The sequence below is a fragment of the Tasmannia lanceolata genome, unplaced genomic scaffold (genome assembly GCF_043159265.1).
Source record: "Tasmannia lanceolata isolate RefF3 unplaced genomic scaffold, GAP_Taslan_0.1 ptg000037l, whole genome shotgun sequence".
Taxonomy (NCBI): domain Eukaryota; kingdom Viridiplantae; phylum Streptophyta; class Magnoliopsida; order Canellales; family Winteraceae; genus Tasmannia; species Tasmannia lanceolata.
Window position 1 is genome coordinate 27,330,253 of NW_027518714.1, and position 17,148 is coordinate 27,347,400.

General features: G+C 36.1%; 1 protein-coding gene across 1 annotated transcript; it reads left to right on the plus strand.

Annotated features, from left to right (window-relative positions):
• Positions 1-898: 898 nt before the first annotated feature.
• Positions 899-14,267, plus strand: LOC143860974 (calcium-dependent protein kinase 20-like). Its single transcript, XM_077371849.1, has 8 exons — positions 899-1,601; positions 9,124-9,247; positions 9,449-9,592; positions 10,196-10,348; positions 11,040-11,155; positions 11,263-11,430; positions 12,740-12,973; positions 13,855-14,267. The coding sequence occupies exons 1-8, from the start codon at positions 1,110-1,112 to the stop codon at positions 13,999-14,001; spliced, it is 1,578 nt and encodes a 525-aa protein (XP_077227964.1). The 5' UTR covers positions 899-1,109; the 3' UTR covers positions 14,002-14,267.
• Positions 14,268-17,148: the final 2,881 nt, after the last annotated feature.

The following is a 17,148-nucleotide window of genomic DNA, read 5'->3' on the forward strand; positions in this document are numbered from 1 at the left end:
TATGGGCTACTGATGTTGGCACTACCATGTTTTGATAGTTGCACTATTCCATCCAATCTTTTATTACTTAAACAGCTGTCAAAGGTTTTTACAGTTCTGAAAAAGCTCTTGGATAACAATTAAAAAACAAAAGAGAACCCGAGTTCGTGCAATTGTCAAAACATGGTAGTGCCAATATCAGTACCTTACAGATAGATATAAATGTGGAATGCCAAACTCGGGGGCGCCCTTGCAAAAGTGGGATGAAAGGTTCATCCCATTTGGTAATTGATGGAAAATTACCAAAATCCGCTGTTGGGAGATGGATTTTGGTGGGTGGAAATTTCTTGGCCACATCACAAGAGAAGGAGGAATCCACGTCATTTTCCATTTCCGATTTTAATGTCAACAGAACACCTAAATTTTTTTCTTTTGGTGAAAAAGTAGCATTTTCCTTTTCCTTTGGCACCAAAGATAAGCAACAGAACGGACACTGAGAGTTTTTATATGGTGCCGGACCGTCAAGTACCTTGTTAGGCTGTACCACCCTTTATATTTGATCCAACAGTTAGCCACTTTTCAGAGTCTGTTGTTGGACCAATTATCAAGAGTGGTACTTTTGAAGTAGTGCCCACAAGGTACTTGACGGTCCGGCACCATATAACTTCTCCTTGAAAAATGCTAAAAAGATAGGTTTTTGTACTTAACTGTGACCCACTATGCTTGGCCCCATATTAGGCCTCATCTAGGGTTCTACCAAGAGAAACTGTTAGTGAGAGCAATTTTGTAATTCAATAAAATAAAAAGGCTATTTTAGTCATTACATCATGGTCGTTTTAACCGTTATTAGACGCGGAGCAGCGGACCGTCCATCCACGTGTTCAACACCGATCACCCTCCCCCGACGCGATCTCAGCCGTTCAATTTAGCGCCGAGGAAAACGCAAAAAGTCCTGAATAAAAGGCGGGAAGAACGAAACAGAAATCCCTTTTTCCGTGTTTTAGAAGCTCTCCAACCAGACGTTCATGGTGGATTAGGGTTAGGGTTTTCTCTTTCCCCCCTCTATCTCTCTTTCTTCCCTTTCCACAGACTGAGAGAGAAAGAGAGAGGGAAAATGCTGAGATTCTCCCATGGGAAATTGTTGTTCTTCTCCAGTTGGATCTCTCTCCAAAAAATCTAAGAATCTCAATTCCATTTCTGTGCGTCCCGATCGAATTTTGGCATCCGTACATCCGATTTCGGTTCTTAAAGATCCGAATGGGACCGATCTTTTCAAGCAATATCGTCTAGGGAAGGAGCTTGGAAGGGGTGAATTCGGCATTACGCACGAATGTACCGACATCGAGACTGGTGAAACCCTAGCCTGCAAAACGATCTCGAAGAATAAGCTTAAGTCTGCGGTTGATGTAGAGGATGTGAGGCGCGAGGTGGAGATCATGAGGCATTTGCCTGAGCATCCAAATATCGTTAGGTTTAAGGCCGTTTATGAGGATGATGAGGCTGTTCATCTGGTGATGGAGCTCTGTGAGGGAGGTGAGCTCTTTGATCGGATCGTGGCACGCGGGCATTATACAGAGCGAGCAGCAGCCATTGTTACCAGGACTATTGTTGAAGTTGTTCAGGTGATTTTTGTTTTGAATTTTGTTATGAACCCAACTCTATTCGCAATGTGATTGATCTTATTAGAGGGAAGATTGGCCTCTTGACCCCATGTCGAGGGAAGGGTCAGTCCTCCTTTGTGTGGAAAGACACAATTTTTGTGATAAATTGTTACGTATTTTTTAGTATTAAACAAATCAGCTATTTTTTATCTGTTACGATCTTTTTAGCTTGGTAGGATAAGGTTTATCTTTGTAAATAAAGCCCCTACAGGCTATCTTGTAGGGCTGTTAGCTGTCTTTTAGGAGTTATCTAGAGTTATTTGATAGTTGTATTTAAGCACTTATCAATAATAGAAAAGGCAGTAGAGATTTTATTCGTGTTCCCCTTTACCTTGGTGCAATCTCCCATACGAGATTACTCTATTTCTTTCCCCTTGAGCAGTGCCTTGTGAGACACCATAGCTCGAGGACACAAGAAATGCTTTCTCATTGAGGAATTTATTTTTTGAAGATGACATAAATTTCGTTGTTTCTTTGAAAAATGCTACTTACATGTTATTTATAACAAATGGAAACTCCTACCCAAGCCAATTTAGATATTGTAATCCTTATCTCTAAGACCTGTACCCATACCAAACAACTAGAAAGCAAAGCCCAAAAATTATAAAAATCCAATGGGTCCCATCTAGGCATGTAACAAATTTCTCTCCTCATTCTACCTGTATGAGGAATGGAAAACTGATAATATTGAAAATCCTCTATTTTAAAACCTCCGTTACAAATTAGAATGCCCAAAAAGATGTCAACAGATAAACAAAGAAGTTTGATATATGCAGAGGGGCGCATATCTCAAAACATGGGGTCGTGAATGTCTGTCTTACTTCTTATGTGATCGATCAAAGCGTTTCTCATGGTTTCGTTTTTCAAATTGGAAAATAATATAAATGAGAAATGATCTTGCATGGTGGAGCCTACCTGCAAGGAACTAAAACAACTGATGTCATATGCGTGGGCCGCGCTGCACGGACTTTCAATCTCGTTGTGATCTATAACAATAAATAACTGATATTTCTTAAAGTTGGGAGGCTTATATGGTTGTAGGTTTTACGAAAGCTCTGGATTGATTAGAATACTGAAATTTCAGTAAGTGTCAGCAGAACCCTCTTTTTTCAAGTGGTTGGATACCATATAAAGCAGGGGTGATGATTTGCAAACTACTTGTTCTGATGAACTCAATGTTAGAGCACGTAGATTTGAATACATCCATCCAGAGATAGGAAATCCAAAGGAGGCCATTGGAGATAGAGGTAACCAATCCATCTTGTGTGCAGGTGTACAACTTATTTCCATATTACCAAATGCATTAAAATCATAAGACAACCACTAAATATAAATTTGATAGATATGTATATCATCAACTGTCTTTTTTTAAAGATATATATGTTCATTAATAATTTTCCAGCAGAGGGGCAAGTTGATGTTTAGTCAAATCAAAATACATTCCATATCAAATTGTATTTAAAATCGAATGAAACCACTTGGAATTGAAAGAGGACTTACGATTACAAAACATAAAATTTCTCCAGAAGTTTTACAATTTTTATTATTATGATTTAAGTAGCAATCAATCATCATCTCAATTCAAGGTTTAAACAAAATTTCTACACAGGCAAATTTATATCCATTCAATGCAAAATCAATATCAAATAGAATTTAAATTTAAATGTAATGAAACCAACTGGATGCCAAAGAATTATTACAATTGCATAACATATAAATTATATGGAATTTTTATAGTTTTCTATAATGGTATTAAGAAGTTAGGAAACAATACTTAAATTCAAGCTTTAAACAAAGTTTCTGTACATAGCAGCTTGATATCTAGTCAATTAAAAATCCATATCAAATCGAATTTAAATTGAAATTGAATGAAACCACTTGGATTTCAAAGAATTCTTACTATTACAGAACATGATATTTTTTTAGATTTTTTTTGTAGTTTTTCTGTAGTAGCATTAATAAGTTAAGAAACAACACTTTAATTCAGTCTTTAAATAAAATTTCTGTTCAGGGCAGCTTGACCTTTACTCAAATAAAATTCCATATCAAATCTAATTTATATAAAATTTGAATGAGACTACTTGTATTTGAAAGAGAACTTTAGATTACAGAATATTTAAATTTTCTAGAATTTTTACATCTTCTTTACATGGGCTTAAGAACCTAGAAGTCATAATCTAAATTCAGATTCCAAATACAATTTCTGCATATGACAGATTGATGTGCAGTCAAAGAAAGGATTTTCATTAAAATCTAATGAAACCACTTGGATTTTAATCATGAATATTTATTACAGAACATATTATTTCCCCATAATATTTGGAAAAGATTACATATAAATCAACAAAAATATATGAATTAGCATGTGAATTCTTACCTTTATTTCCTCTCAAATTGATCTAAAGAATTTTCTCTTCTTCATGACTTCCAAACCTTCTGCAAGCTTTACGTTTTACTTTCTTGTTCTCACATGCAGGGAAAAGGTGTCATTCTCAAATCACCAATAAAATTTCCAATAAACAACTTTGAGCTCTTAAATTTACCAAAATTCATCAAATATCCTGAGGTCACAAGTAAAAGCCTATCATTAATTTCTGGAAAGATAATTCAAACGGCTACTAACTGTACATGAACATGCTAAACACCTAAAACAGTATAAATACAGTTCTTTACAAATGAGAAATAAACCCCATGAAATTTTTCATCAACAGAATGCCATGATAATAAAAAGTCCATTCCTTCAATGAACTTTTTCAATGCATAGTGTCTATGCCTTGAGTTATTTTGGATATCACATGAAGAATCCCCAAGTCATCAAGCTTTCACAAGTTAAGTACATCATGCGGAATTCTTGTAACCCACTTCACGATAATGACCCTACTCCATTAGTAGAGCTGACTTATCTTCACACGAAATCAAATTCATGCGAAATTCTTCAAACTGACTTATCTTCATGCTTCAGATTCATGAGCTCTGAGTGCACATCACAAATCCTAGTCAAATAGTTCACTCCTGAATACAAGGTTTCTACCTATTTCAAAATGTCCTTGGATGATCGGAGATACATTATAGGGCCAGCAACCTTGGGTTCCATACTGTTCCAGAGAAGATTCTTGATCATAGCATCTTCCTGCCTCCGCTTCCCATACGACTTATCCTCACCGTTTGTCGGGGGGGTGGGGGGTTCCTTTTCAATATACTCAACCTTTTCTCGGGCAAGGAGAAAGGTTTCAACAACCATTTGCCATGGAGGATAATTTGATCCATCCAACTTGATGGATGTCATCTGTATATTCTGTATCTCCATAGTGGAAGAACCGGTGGAGCCAGTCATAAACGCACTATCCTAATATAATCATACAACTGGCAACCAACACAAGAAAGAAATCTCCAGTCACTTCATAGAACTAAGCCAACATAGAAAAAGAGTGATGACTGGGGATGCCAAGCCTCCAAATCATATTGACCCCCACAAAACACCATTCAAAAGTAATCAACACACCAAACCAGCCATATAGCCAGATTTCTAGGGAAAAACGAAGAACGTACAGACAAATCAGAGACTTACTGATCAAAACAATGGCGGTGGAGGCTTACGCCATCAAGTCAACGAAGACGACAAAGACCGGTGACAATAGATGCACTATTTAGTGCCCTATGACAACCATAGAAAACTAGGGTTACCGGTCACGTGAACAGTGCAACAGTACTGTTCATGCGGTACTGTTCATGCGACAATGTTCAATGGCACTGTAGCAGTATTGTTCACGTGATACTGTTCATGCCAATATGTTCTCATAAACAATAACTTTCTTTTTTTGAAGTTTGGAAGAAAAGAAAGAGAAAGTGAGAAAAGAAAAGAAAGGGTGAGAATAAAAGAACCATAGTGCTCTGATACCATGTTGATGATGGAGAAAGAGAGAAGTTGAGAGAGAGAGATGAGAAAGGGAGGCCTCTCAGATAATACGATGTGTGTGTGTGTGTGTGTGTGTGTGTGTGTGTGTGTGTGTGTATAATTAGGGTACACAAGATAATAAATACTAAATTACCCTTCAACATTAAGAAATAGGCAACAAGCTCAAGGTGTCAAGCACTCCCAGGCTTGGATCCGATCAACGATTCTAGCCCTAAATAGGCAAGGTCTCTTTGTAGGATTTTTTTCCTTCCTCGAGCATGAAAACCAATGTGGGCACACACACACACACACACACACACACACACACACACACACCAGTACATGGTGTACAAGAGGAATGAAAAGATAAGAAAAGAAAGGAAAAGAAAATGAGGAATAAAAATGACAGGTGTTGTTGGACTGTATATATTAATGTTGTGGGGTTATAGTAATTTGCTTGTCTCGTATATCTATATCTTTATATAGAGAATTATATATAGTTATGGCTCTAATTAATATCGCTGGTAGCCACATTTTATATAAGCTATTAGAGAGTATTAATTATTAGATAGGTATTGTCCATCACCCTATATCCATAACCACGTAGCACTTCTTTCATCTGTCTCTTTGTCCTTTCCTTGCCCATGTTTCTGGTGCACAAGGTTTTATACATGTTTGTCTTGCAAGGAAAAAAAACTCAGCCATTGCCACGCATGAGTCCATGGCTTCTACGACCACTAGAACGAATTCCACTGAAGGGACTGAAGAACGTTCTATGTACCTACATACAGTCTGTACTTACATATATTATGCACAATGAACAACATTTGTATTCACTTGTATGTATTTTGAAGTACTTCAAACAATGTTTTCTAAGAAGGTACTCTCTTATAATTTATAATTTTATATCACTGGATTTTTGCATAAGTTTTAGAAATCAAATAGTTTAAATTATCAGCATTGGAACAATGTTGGTTCCTTGTCTGAGTAAAAATATAGAGGAGATTATAAATTTATGGAGCATTAATTATTAGAGCCCCAACTTTATATGCGTGTGTGGACGCACGCGTATAACCCGGTTTTATATTTTGTACCATTTTTTTTTTCAACTAGTGTTGTATATATTGAGCCCATGATTTTTACCGAGCATTTTTTTTTTTTTTGCAGTTCCTGTTTTACTTTAGTCATTTTTTTGAGTCTGTTCCTTTGGGTCAAGGCCTACTAAACAATTATTCTTTGCTCTCCATTTTGTGCCTGTGTTCTAGACAAGTAGAAGATCAAAGGCTATAGCCAAAGCGGGTAGTCAACCCCCAAGTGGCTGAGATACTGCAAAGGACCGTGAGTATGTTATTTAGTGGAGAATCACGACTGCCTTTTCAGGACTCAATTTTGTTCCCCATGGGATGACAATTTCAGAACATGTGCAAGTTCTCTTTAGTGGGATCAATGGCTTTGAACAAAATTAAGGGCAGTGCCCCAAATTATGTCCGGTCGGTCCCATGACTCCCACCGATAAGATGAACAGAGAGGGCCTCAACTCAACTCAACTCAACTAAGCGTCCCAAACTAGTTGGGGTCGGCTAATGAATCCACTAGAAAATTTTCATGAAGAAGGTGAAAGGATCTACCCAGCTCAAATTGACTAAGTCTACTCCTGACACTTGTTGGGTTCGTCTACATGGATCATTTTCTTCCATTCTATCCTATCCAAGGTCATGTTCTCTATTATGTTCCTAGCCCTCAAGTCTTTCCTCATTGTTTCTACGCAAGTTGCTTTCGGTCTGCCCCTGCCTCTTTTTACTCCATCAACTTCGCACGAGTCACTTCTTCTCACTGGAGCATCAAAAGGCCTACGTTGGATATGCCCAAACCATCTTAAGTGGTGCTCTCTCATCTTTTCCTCAATTGGTGTCACCCCCACCCTTTTTTTGGATGTCTTCATTTTTAATTCGATCTAACCTTGTGTGGCCGCACATCCATCTAAGCATTCGCATCTCCGCTACACTCATCTTATGCACATGCTGCTTCTTGGTGGTCCAACATTCTGAGTAGTATAGCATGGATGGCCTCACAACTGTCTTATTAGACTTCCCCTTCAACTTGGTATGTATTTTACGATTACACAGAACTCCTGAAGCATGCTTCCACTTCAACCAACCTGCTCTTATTCTGTGGTGAACATCCTCTTCATTCTCCCCTTCCTTATGTAGGATTGAACCAAGATAGCGAAAGATATCCCTCTTACGTACCTCCTGTCCAGTCATATTTACTACATCGTCACCCCACCTCCTTACATTACTAAAGTTGAACTTCATATATCCTATCTTAGTCCTACTTAGTCTAAAACCTTTAGATTCCAAAGTAGTTCTCCATAACTCTAACTCAACATTAACTCCTGCTTTGGTTTCGTCAATTAATACTATGTCATCTGCAAATAACATACACCACGGCACCTCGTCCTGGATACCCTCCGTAAGTTCATCCATAACTAAAGTAAAAAGATAAGGGCTTAGAGCTGATCCTTGGTGCAGTCCTATTGTAATTGGAAACTCACTAGACGTGCCATCCATATTTCTGACACTAGTTACTACTCCATCGTACATATCCTTAATCATATCAACATATTTAGTAGGCACTTTTTTCCTTTCAAGGACCCACCACATAACACTCCTGGGAACCCTATCATACGCTTTCTCCAACTCAGTGAAAACCATATGAAGGTCCAAATCTCTCCATTAACTACCTAATGAAGAAGATAGCTTCCATAATCGATCGTCCGAGAATGAAGCCAAATTGATTCTCTGACACTTTAGTCTCTTTTCTTAGTCTATGCTCAATTACTCTCTTCCAAAGCTTCATGGTGTGACTCATTAGCTTAATTCCTCGGTAGTTGGTGCAACTCTGGATATCCCCTTTGTTCTTATAAATAGGTACTAATGTACCCTTCCTCCGCTCATCAGGCATCTTCTTAGTCTTCAAAATATAGTTAAATAATCTAGTTAACCAAACCAAATCCACATCACCCAAGCATCTCCAAGTCTCAATAGGAATACTGTCAGGCCCCATAACCTTACCTAATTTCATCTTTTTCATAGCTACCCTTACCTTGATGTTTGGATTCTACGGACAAACCTCCGGTTTGTATCATCAAAAGCGTTATCAAATTCTCCCAAGTTCGCTAGAGGTTCTCCATTAAACAACTTATCGAATAACTTCTCCACCTCTCTTTAACCTCATTTTCTTTTAGTAACAATCTTTGATTCTCGTCTTTTTGATGCATTTTATATGATTCAAGTCCCTGCTCTTCCTTTCTCTCATCTTAGCAAGCTTGTAAACATCTTTTTCACCCTCTTTCGTCTCTAACCTGTGGTACAAATCCTCATAGGCCTTGCCTCTAACTTCCCTTATTGCCTTCTTAGCTTCTTTTTTAGCCAATTTATACTTCTCAATGTTCTCCTCATTTCTACACTTATGCAAAATTCATTTTCCAAAATTCACACCATTTTTTGCAATGCGATCACTGTTCTCACAAACAAGATTTTCCCTTGACATTAAATTATTTAACCAGTCATGCTTTATCTGTTTCAGCTATGCCACAAGCATGGAGTGATGCATCGGGACCTGAAGCCTGAGAATTTCTTATTTGCAAACACTAGGGAAACTTCTCTGCTGAAGACAATTGATTTTGGTCTTTCAATGTTCTTCAAGCCTGGTAGGTCTTGGCTACTTTGGAGTTGATCATTTTGACTTTATCCAGGAGTTGTTCGGTTTGTCGTTCTCTTTATTTGAACATCTAATAGCTTTTCTCTGCTTTTGTTGTTTTTTTTTTTTTTTAAAATCTTAGCACTTCTTTCACTTAAGTGCTATGTTCTAAATCAGAGCTGAGTTGGATTTGTATTCTATTGCTATACAGGTGAGCGCTTTAGTGAAATTGTTGGAAGTCCATATTACATGGCCCCAGAGGTCCTGAGACGGAATTATGGACAAGAAGTGGATGTCTGGAGTGCGGGGATTATACTTTACATTTTGCTTTGTGGGGTCCCACCCTTTTGGGCAGGTAATTTTTTTTAATGGCATTCTAGCAGAATGTTATGTTGAAGTTTCACAGTAAGATATGCACTGTAAAGAACCAGATAAGTAACAAGATTTCTTCTCTTGTCAGAGCTTCTTAGCTTATTTCATTTCTTGGATGAATATGTAATGGGTTGCAGTGGCAGTTTGAACTTCAAACTTAAAACTAATCCCAAAATTCCAACTAGAAAAGGAAAATGTTGAAACTTAGGCCATGTCTGGCAGCCAGGAATTTTTTTCATGATAAATCGGTATCTCCAAGTGGTGAGAGAGGGTAGGGCAGTGGGAGGAGAGAGATTTAAGAGGGCCAGCTCGAGATGATTGTGAGAAGTGGCTAAAAATCAAAAGTCAATCCTATTTTGAGTAGAGTTTTTTCTTTCAGAATTTTTAGCCACTTCTATCACTTGGAGACACTAGTTTCCTGTTTTTTGTTTCCTAATTTTTAGCTACTTCATCCTCATCTCCACGTTGAGACACTGATTTATCATGAAAAATAATTCATGGTAGCCAAACGTGCCCTTCAAATAATACTGTTTCATGGACTTCGAGATAGTGATTTCTGATGTGTCAATTTCTGCAATTAATGCAGAAACGGAAGAGGCAATCGCACAGGCAATCGTACAGTCAGAAATTGATTTTGAACGGGAACCATGGCCAAAGATATCAAAGAAGGCAAAAGACCTTGTAAGATGTATGCTTGATCCAAATCCCTACAGCCGATCAACAGCTCAAGAAGTTCTCGGTACACTCTCCTTACATTATATCAATAAGCACGCAAGTTCATTTCATATCGTCAACTTATATCAATGTTTACAGTTGTTTCGTTAATATAAACCAGAGAATCCTATGAAGGAAAAATATGAAAACAGTCGAAATTCATAATGCATAAAACAATACGTGAGTAGAATAAATTCCATGTTTCATACTAAAACAATCTGCTTCATTACATAGATTGCCATTGTCATCTCATTCCCATAATGCTTCTTGTTCTGTGATTTATAATTTGTAGTTCTTATGAATATCTAGGCAAGCATGATTTGTTCACCTTGCTCTCTCTTGGCAGAGAAATATTTTTTTCTGTCCATATGGGGCCATTCTTTTAGACATTTTATTATGTTATTTTGAATTCTATTATTCATCGGAGGTACAACTTTCCCAACTTTTGGAAACTGAGAATCCACAGTGTCACCATTTGGAAGAAATAAGTTAAATTGAGCACCATTTTATTTTAATGCATATAAAAAATTGATCATTTCTGTTCATAATTTTGTCTCACAGGCATTTCTCCCTAGGAGAATGAGCACTGTTCATTTTATGTATTTATTTTTTCCATAATTTTTGTTCATATTTATAAACATGTAGATACTTTTATCCCTTTATAACTCATCCAGATGAGTACATGAACTTATTTTTCTCTTGCACTTTATATGAAGAACATCCTTGGCTGCAGAATGCCAATAATGCTCCCAATATTCCTCTTGGAGAAACTGTCAGAGCGAGGCTAAAGCAGTTCTCAGCAATGAACAAGTTCAAGAAGAAAGCTTTAAGAGTACGCTAAACCTTCAAGGACATGTGCTGTTTCCTAAAATGATATGTTGTTTTATTAAATTTGTAATTCTCATTAAGTCTAAGCTTTTCTGCATTTCTATCTTGTAGGTGCTAGCTGAACATTTGCCTGTTGAGGAAGTTGATGGCTTTAAGGATATGTTCCATAAAATGGACACCAACAAAAATGGCAATTTAACTTTTGAAGAACTCAAAGAGGGCCTACATATTATTGGGCAGCCTGTTCCCGACCCAGATGTTCAGATGTTAATGGAAGCTGTGAGTGTTCTCTTCGCCTTTTTCAGCCATTCATTCCCCTAATTTTTTTATCTTTATTTCTCCTACAACTTTATTTATGAAATCGTAAATAAATTGGAATCAGTGTAATTGGATTTGTTCCTCCATTGCGCTGATTATCCTTCTTGTGTCGCTCTGATTATGCTTGCATGGGATAAGAGAAAAAGGGAATCATTTATAGAAAGTATCCATACAATGTAGTAGTATTTCTTCTGAAATATACATATTAAATTGGTGAACTTTGACGATCAATAGTAGCTACAATTTAAACTGCAGAAGATTAAAATTCATTTTCTATGTTTTTGCTCTTACAAATTACCCGTTCAATTGCATGGATTTTTTGGTACTAGGTTGCAAGGACACAAAAATGGTGTTCAGGCACGTGCAGTCATATGAATTATGACTTAAATTTACAAACATGTTAAGATTGCATACAACAATGAAACAAACGGAAAATGAACATAGATAACATACCTAAACTAGACTTAAAAGACTAAACTAAGAAATAAACTATAACAGAAGAAGCGTGGGAAGTCCTTTAGAGATCAAGACAAACTGTCTCATAAGAGCAACACCTTGATTCTTTCATACTAAAAGTTTATATTTTATACGGAACGACAGCCAAACATACAACCGAATTACATCTGATGTAGTAATAAACCAAACAGATCATCATAATGCTAAGTCAATTATTCTATCATATAGTCATATTGGTTCTAAGATGGTAAATTTAATAAACAGATGCGAATGTAAAGAAGACGGGGATTTTGATTGGTTGTCTGGAAAATACTATTCCTTTTATGTCCTAAGGAATGTATCATCAGTGTTCTACATCTATGTCACAAATATCTCCAATATTTTCAAAATATAGTGTTTTTATCGCGAGATTTTGATAAAACGACAAAATCCCGAACTAATCCTTAGATTTAAAAAATATAGCGATATTTTCTTTTTTATCGTAAAATATCCCGATATTATCCCAATATTTTTACGATATTTTTTATTTTATTTTTTCTTAAATTTAATATTTTTATATATTTTTTAAATAATTTTAATTTTACCGTTTATTTCCAGATATAAACCTGAAAAAATTAATAAAAATTAATAAAAATTAATATATCCTGAGATTTTCCCTTGCCGAGAAATTCCCGAGAACGACATTTGTGACATAGTTCTAAATGGCTGAAATCCCCTTCCAAGCTTACGATGACCTTTATTTTCTGTCTCTCTTTTTCATGCAGCTTCATTCTGTCTTTCATTCTTAGAAAGCACTCTGCTGTTATTTTGACAGGCCGACATTGATGGAAGCGGCACTCTGGATTGTGAGGAGTTTGTAACTGTGAATGTTCACTTAAAAAAGATAGGCAGCGACGAGTACTTGAGCAAAGCTTTCAAGTACTTTGACAAGAATGAGAGTGGATTTATTGAAATAGATGAGTTGAGGGATGCCTTAAAAGAGGACAACCTCGGCCCCAATGTTGAGGAAGTGATCCACGATATCATCTCAGATGTCGACACCGACAAGGTGAAGTCTCCAATTATCAGTTCATGTCAATCTTCTTTTCATTGTCTTATTCCTTAGTGTCAATGCACATCATAATACATAGATTTCTCCTTTATGATAGGGAAGTGATATCTGCACCCCCATCAAATATGTGTCGGATTCCAATACTTTAGGATTCTCCGCAATACTTCTAGATCTTTTTTATATGTTTTTTTGTGTTTTTTTTTCCGTTCTGACTGTAAGCTTTATATAGAAATAAAACATTATATTTAGGGAAATGATTTTATTACTCCACTTATTTGATATGTGGTGAAAGCTTCTTGTCTTTTAGTGTTTAAAGGGCTGTCAAAAGGTTATTTACAGTTCCCCCAAAGCTCTGACAATGCCAATTAAAAACAAAACGACAAGAAGCTTTCGTTACATATCAAAGGAGTAGAGTGCTAAAATCATTTTCCAATATTTACTTAATCCATTAAATTTTCAATATATTACTTGTTAACTATACTGTTAAGGATTTGCTAGCGACTTTAGCAGAAAGGCATTTCACGGCTGGCTGTTGCATGAGAGAATAGCCACCTAGGGTCACTTTTTAGCAGATTTTGTGTAATTCAATTCTTTCATCTGAGGTGGTTGCTCTCTCATGCAACAGCCATGAATGCCTTTCTGTTTAAAATTTGAGAATTGATTAAAATATTTTGGCCAATCCATGAATTTTTCTTTTTGAGATTAGTCGAATCCAACACTCAATACCCATGTTGGATTCCAACACTCATACCAGTATTGATGCAACATAGATTGCCGGAGTATACCATATTTTCGAATACTACAGGCCTTTCGTTTTAATGGCCAGAGAATATTTCTTCCTTATATTTTTTTTGTTGTATTTGTTTTGATTTCTGTAGGATGGCCAAATCAGCTACGAAGAATTCACATCGATGATGAAAGCCGGCACAGATTGGAGTAAGGCTTCACGCCAGTACTCGAGGGCATTGATGAATACCCTTAGCCTCAAACTGTTCAAAGACTCATCAGTGCAAATGAGAAAATAAAGAAACTTTAGGACTTAGTACAAAATCCACATATTATTTATTTCATCAAGCAATTTCTCTGTTTTTTATTTTCTTTTAAATTTTTCTGGAAATTGCAGTTCCACTAATAATGCCAAGCTGATAAAATATATATATGTATTGAATTGTTTTTTCTTTAATATGTAGTATGATGATTTATATTGATTCATAAAGTGTTACTTTGGACAGATTGTTGGCCTTGTGAACTGAAAACTCTATGCAAGCAATTCTTGTCTTCTTTTTCTGAATTGTTTCTTCTCTCGTTCTTTTCTGTATGCAGGCAATTCGTCTCTTCTTTCCTGATTGTTTTTCTCCCATTCTTTTCTCTTCTTCTGGGATAGATGAATTCAATATAAATAATGTATAAAATGTGAATTGACAAATGGATAGACTCTCTCTCTTGACTTTGTTCGTTAGACTTTTTTCCCTCATAATTTGAATTTGAATGTGTAGATGATAAATTTTTCTGATTTTCTCATATTTTTATCAATTTCCTCCAATTTTGGTTAATTTTCTATTTCCTCAATCTCAAGTGTAAATTGTTTTTTTGATTTATATATGTCATTTTTTGTTTCTAACAATTTTTTTCCAAAAGCCTCTTAATTTACCTCGAACTGGCTCTTACAAATCTTCTATTCACCTAAGCATTTTTTTCCCTTAAAAAAAGGGCTAAGAAATATATGTATCAATGGTGACAGTCAATTTAGGGTCCCATAAAAGGAAATGTATGTGCAATCAAGACCATTGATTTTATAATACATCTATCTCGGCCCGAACCGATATCACGGCCCAGCACATCACAACGCCGCATACCTGCAAAGTGATCTCTACAAGTATACAAGGCTAAGCAGAATAATATCAGATCCATTCAAACCATTATCCCAAAATATCAGAGTCTTACATGGATTTAGAAATAAGAGTTTCAGCTCTACCTCTCACCCAAACACATTAAATAAATGTCTCTCAACAACTACTCAAAACAAATACTCACTACTCTAAGTAAATCAAAAGTCCAGTAAGCAAATGATGAGAATCAAGCTCCCTCTCCCTCAACGTCTCTGCAAGGATCAAAATCTAAAAATGTAAAATTCACAATAAGCCAATGCCCAGTACATAATAACGCATTAGCTTAGTGCGGTCTAAACATGCCAAGGGTTAAGAGGTTAATCAATAAAGTGCCAAGGGACATGTAATTCGCATCATGCAAATATCATGAATCAAAATGAGTAATTCATAACGATGGTTGAACAAAGGGTCATCATGGTTAACCCAAAATCTCAATCATAGTTGTCATTCGAAGGGTGTGTGTGTTATAGTCTTGCAATGGTCAAAGTCATATAGAAAGCGATATCACTTCAAGGTCATTATTGGCCTAGTCAATAAGGCTCGTTATTGCCATCACTGACAGCACACTGTGTTCGGAACTCGTTCCTACACATGTACCTGTCGATAGGGCCAACGTACCTTCCCAATAGTGGGATCCATATAACCAATGTGCTAGCCCCAATTGGTATGGCCCATATAACCTAAGCCTCCACAAGAAGTGTCTACATCAAAGCAAAGTCAGAAGGGTTTGCAGATGTAAGAGAGAATCAAGCTCAATCAAAAGTACACATAAGGTCCAAACAATCAAAGATACACAATATCTGTGGGGTATTCAATTTCACAAGAATCATAGAGAATTCCAAAGGTTCATAAGAATAAAGGAAGAATGCATGCCAGACCCAGTTCAGTTGCCAATGGTAATTCAAAAGTTTCACACACAAAAGGGACATAAAAATCATAGATACAAAGGATTGCAATAGGTTTGGAGACATAAAAAACACCAAAGTAATATGTTATTACGTACCTCAAATATAACTCCTCGTGCATTTGGGTTCGAGGAGCAATTACCTATTCATCACAATCATTCCATCAATTTAAGGGGTTTGGAAAGTGTGAAAATTATAAAGAATCCCCCCAAATCCAACCAAAATGGAAAAAACTTGCGAAACCCAACTCATGCGGACAAAACTGCTCACGGTCGACTATGTGGTCCACTGGTTGATGAATGATCAATATGCTCAGTTAACCAACTGGAATCTGTGTATCCTTTAAATACAACTGGATACCTAGTATAAGACAATCCATAGTCTATAGTGCCTTTAAGATATTTTAGTATCCTATATATGTCATTCCAATGTATATTGCTAGGATTACTGGTAAACCTACTTAGTTTTCCTACTAAGAATCCATTGTCAGGTCTAGTACATGTCATAGCATACATTAAACTACATATGATACTAGCATACACTAATTGAGATATAGCCCTACCAGTATTAGGATACAATCTTATATTTGAATCAAAAGGTGTAGAAACTGGTCTGCAATCAAAGTGGTTAAATTTTCCAAGGATTTTTTCTATGTAATGTGATTAGGTAAGAATGATGTTATTTCATTTCCTTATTATTCTAATACAAAATATCACATCTGCGACACCCATATCTTTCATGTCAAAGTTAGACGACAAAAATTCTTTAGTACTTTTAATAATATCCATATAAGTACCAAAGCATTCCATGTACATATAAACAAATTACAACACCTTTATCTTTTTTATACTTACTATATACACACTTATCATATTCATGTATTGTGAACCCATTTGAAACCAAATCCTTATCAAATCTCTCATGCCACTATTTAGGGGCTTGTTTAAGCCCATATAATGATTTTACTAACTTACATACTTTACACTCTTGACTAGGCATGAGAAAGCCTTTTGATGGATCGATATGTACTTCTTCATCAAGTACACCATTCAAGAATGCTGTTTTAACATCCATTTGATGAATGTAAAGCTTTTATATAGATGAAAGAGTCATTAGGATTCTAATGGTTAAGATCCTAACAACTGAGGCATAAGTGTCAAAATAGTCTATTCCGGCTTTTTGTCTAAAGCCTTTGGCAACTAATCTAAAATATTCTATGGATCCATCTACTTTCATCTTCTTCTTGAAGATCCATTTACAACCTATGAGTTTAGATCAACGTGGTAAATCAACTAATTAACATATTTTGTTACCCATAATGGAATCGATTTCATCATTTATTGCCTCTTTCCAAAGGGCTGCATCTTGAGATTTAATG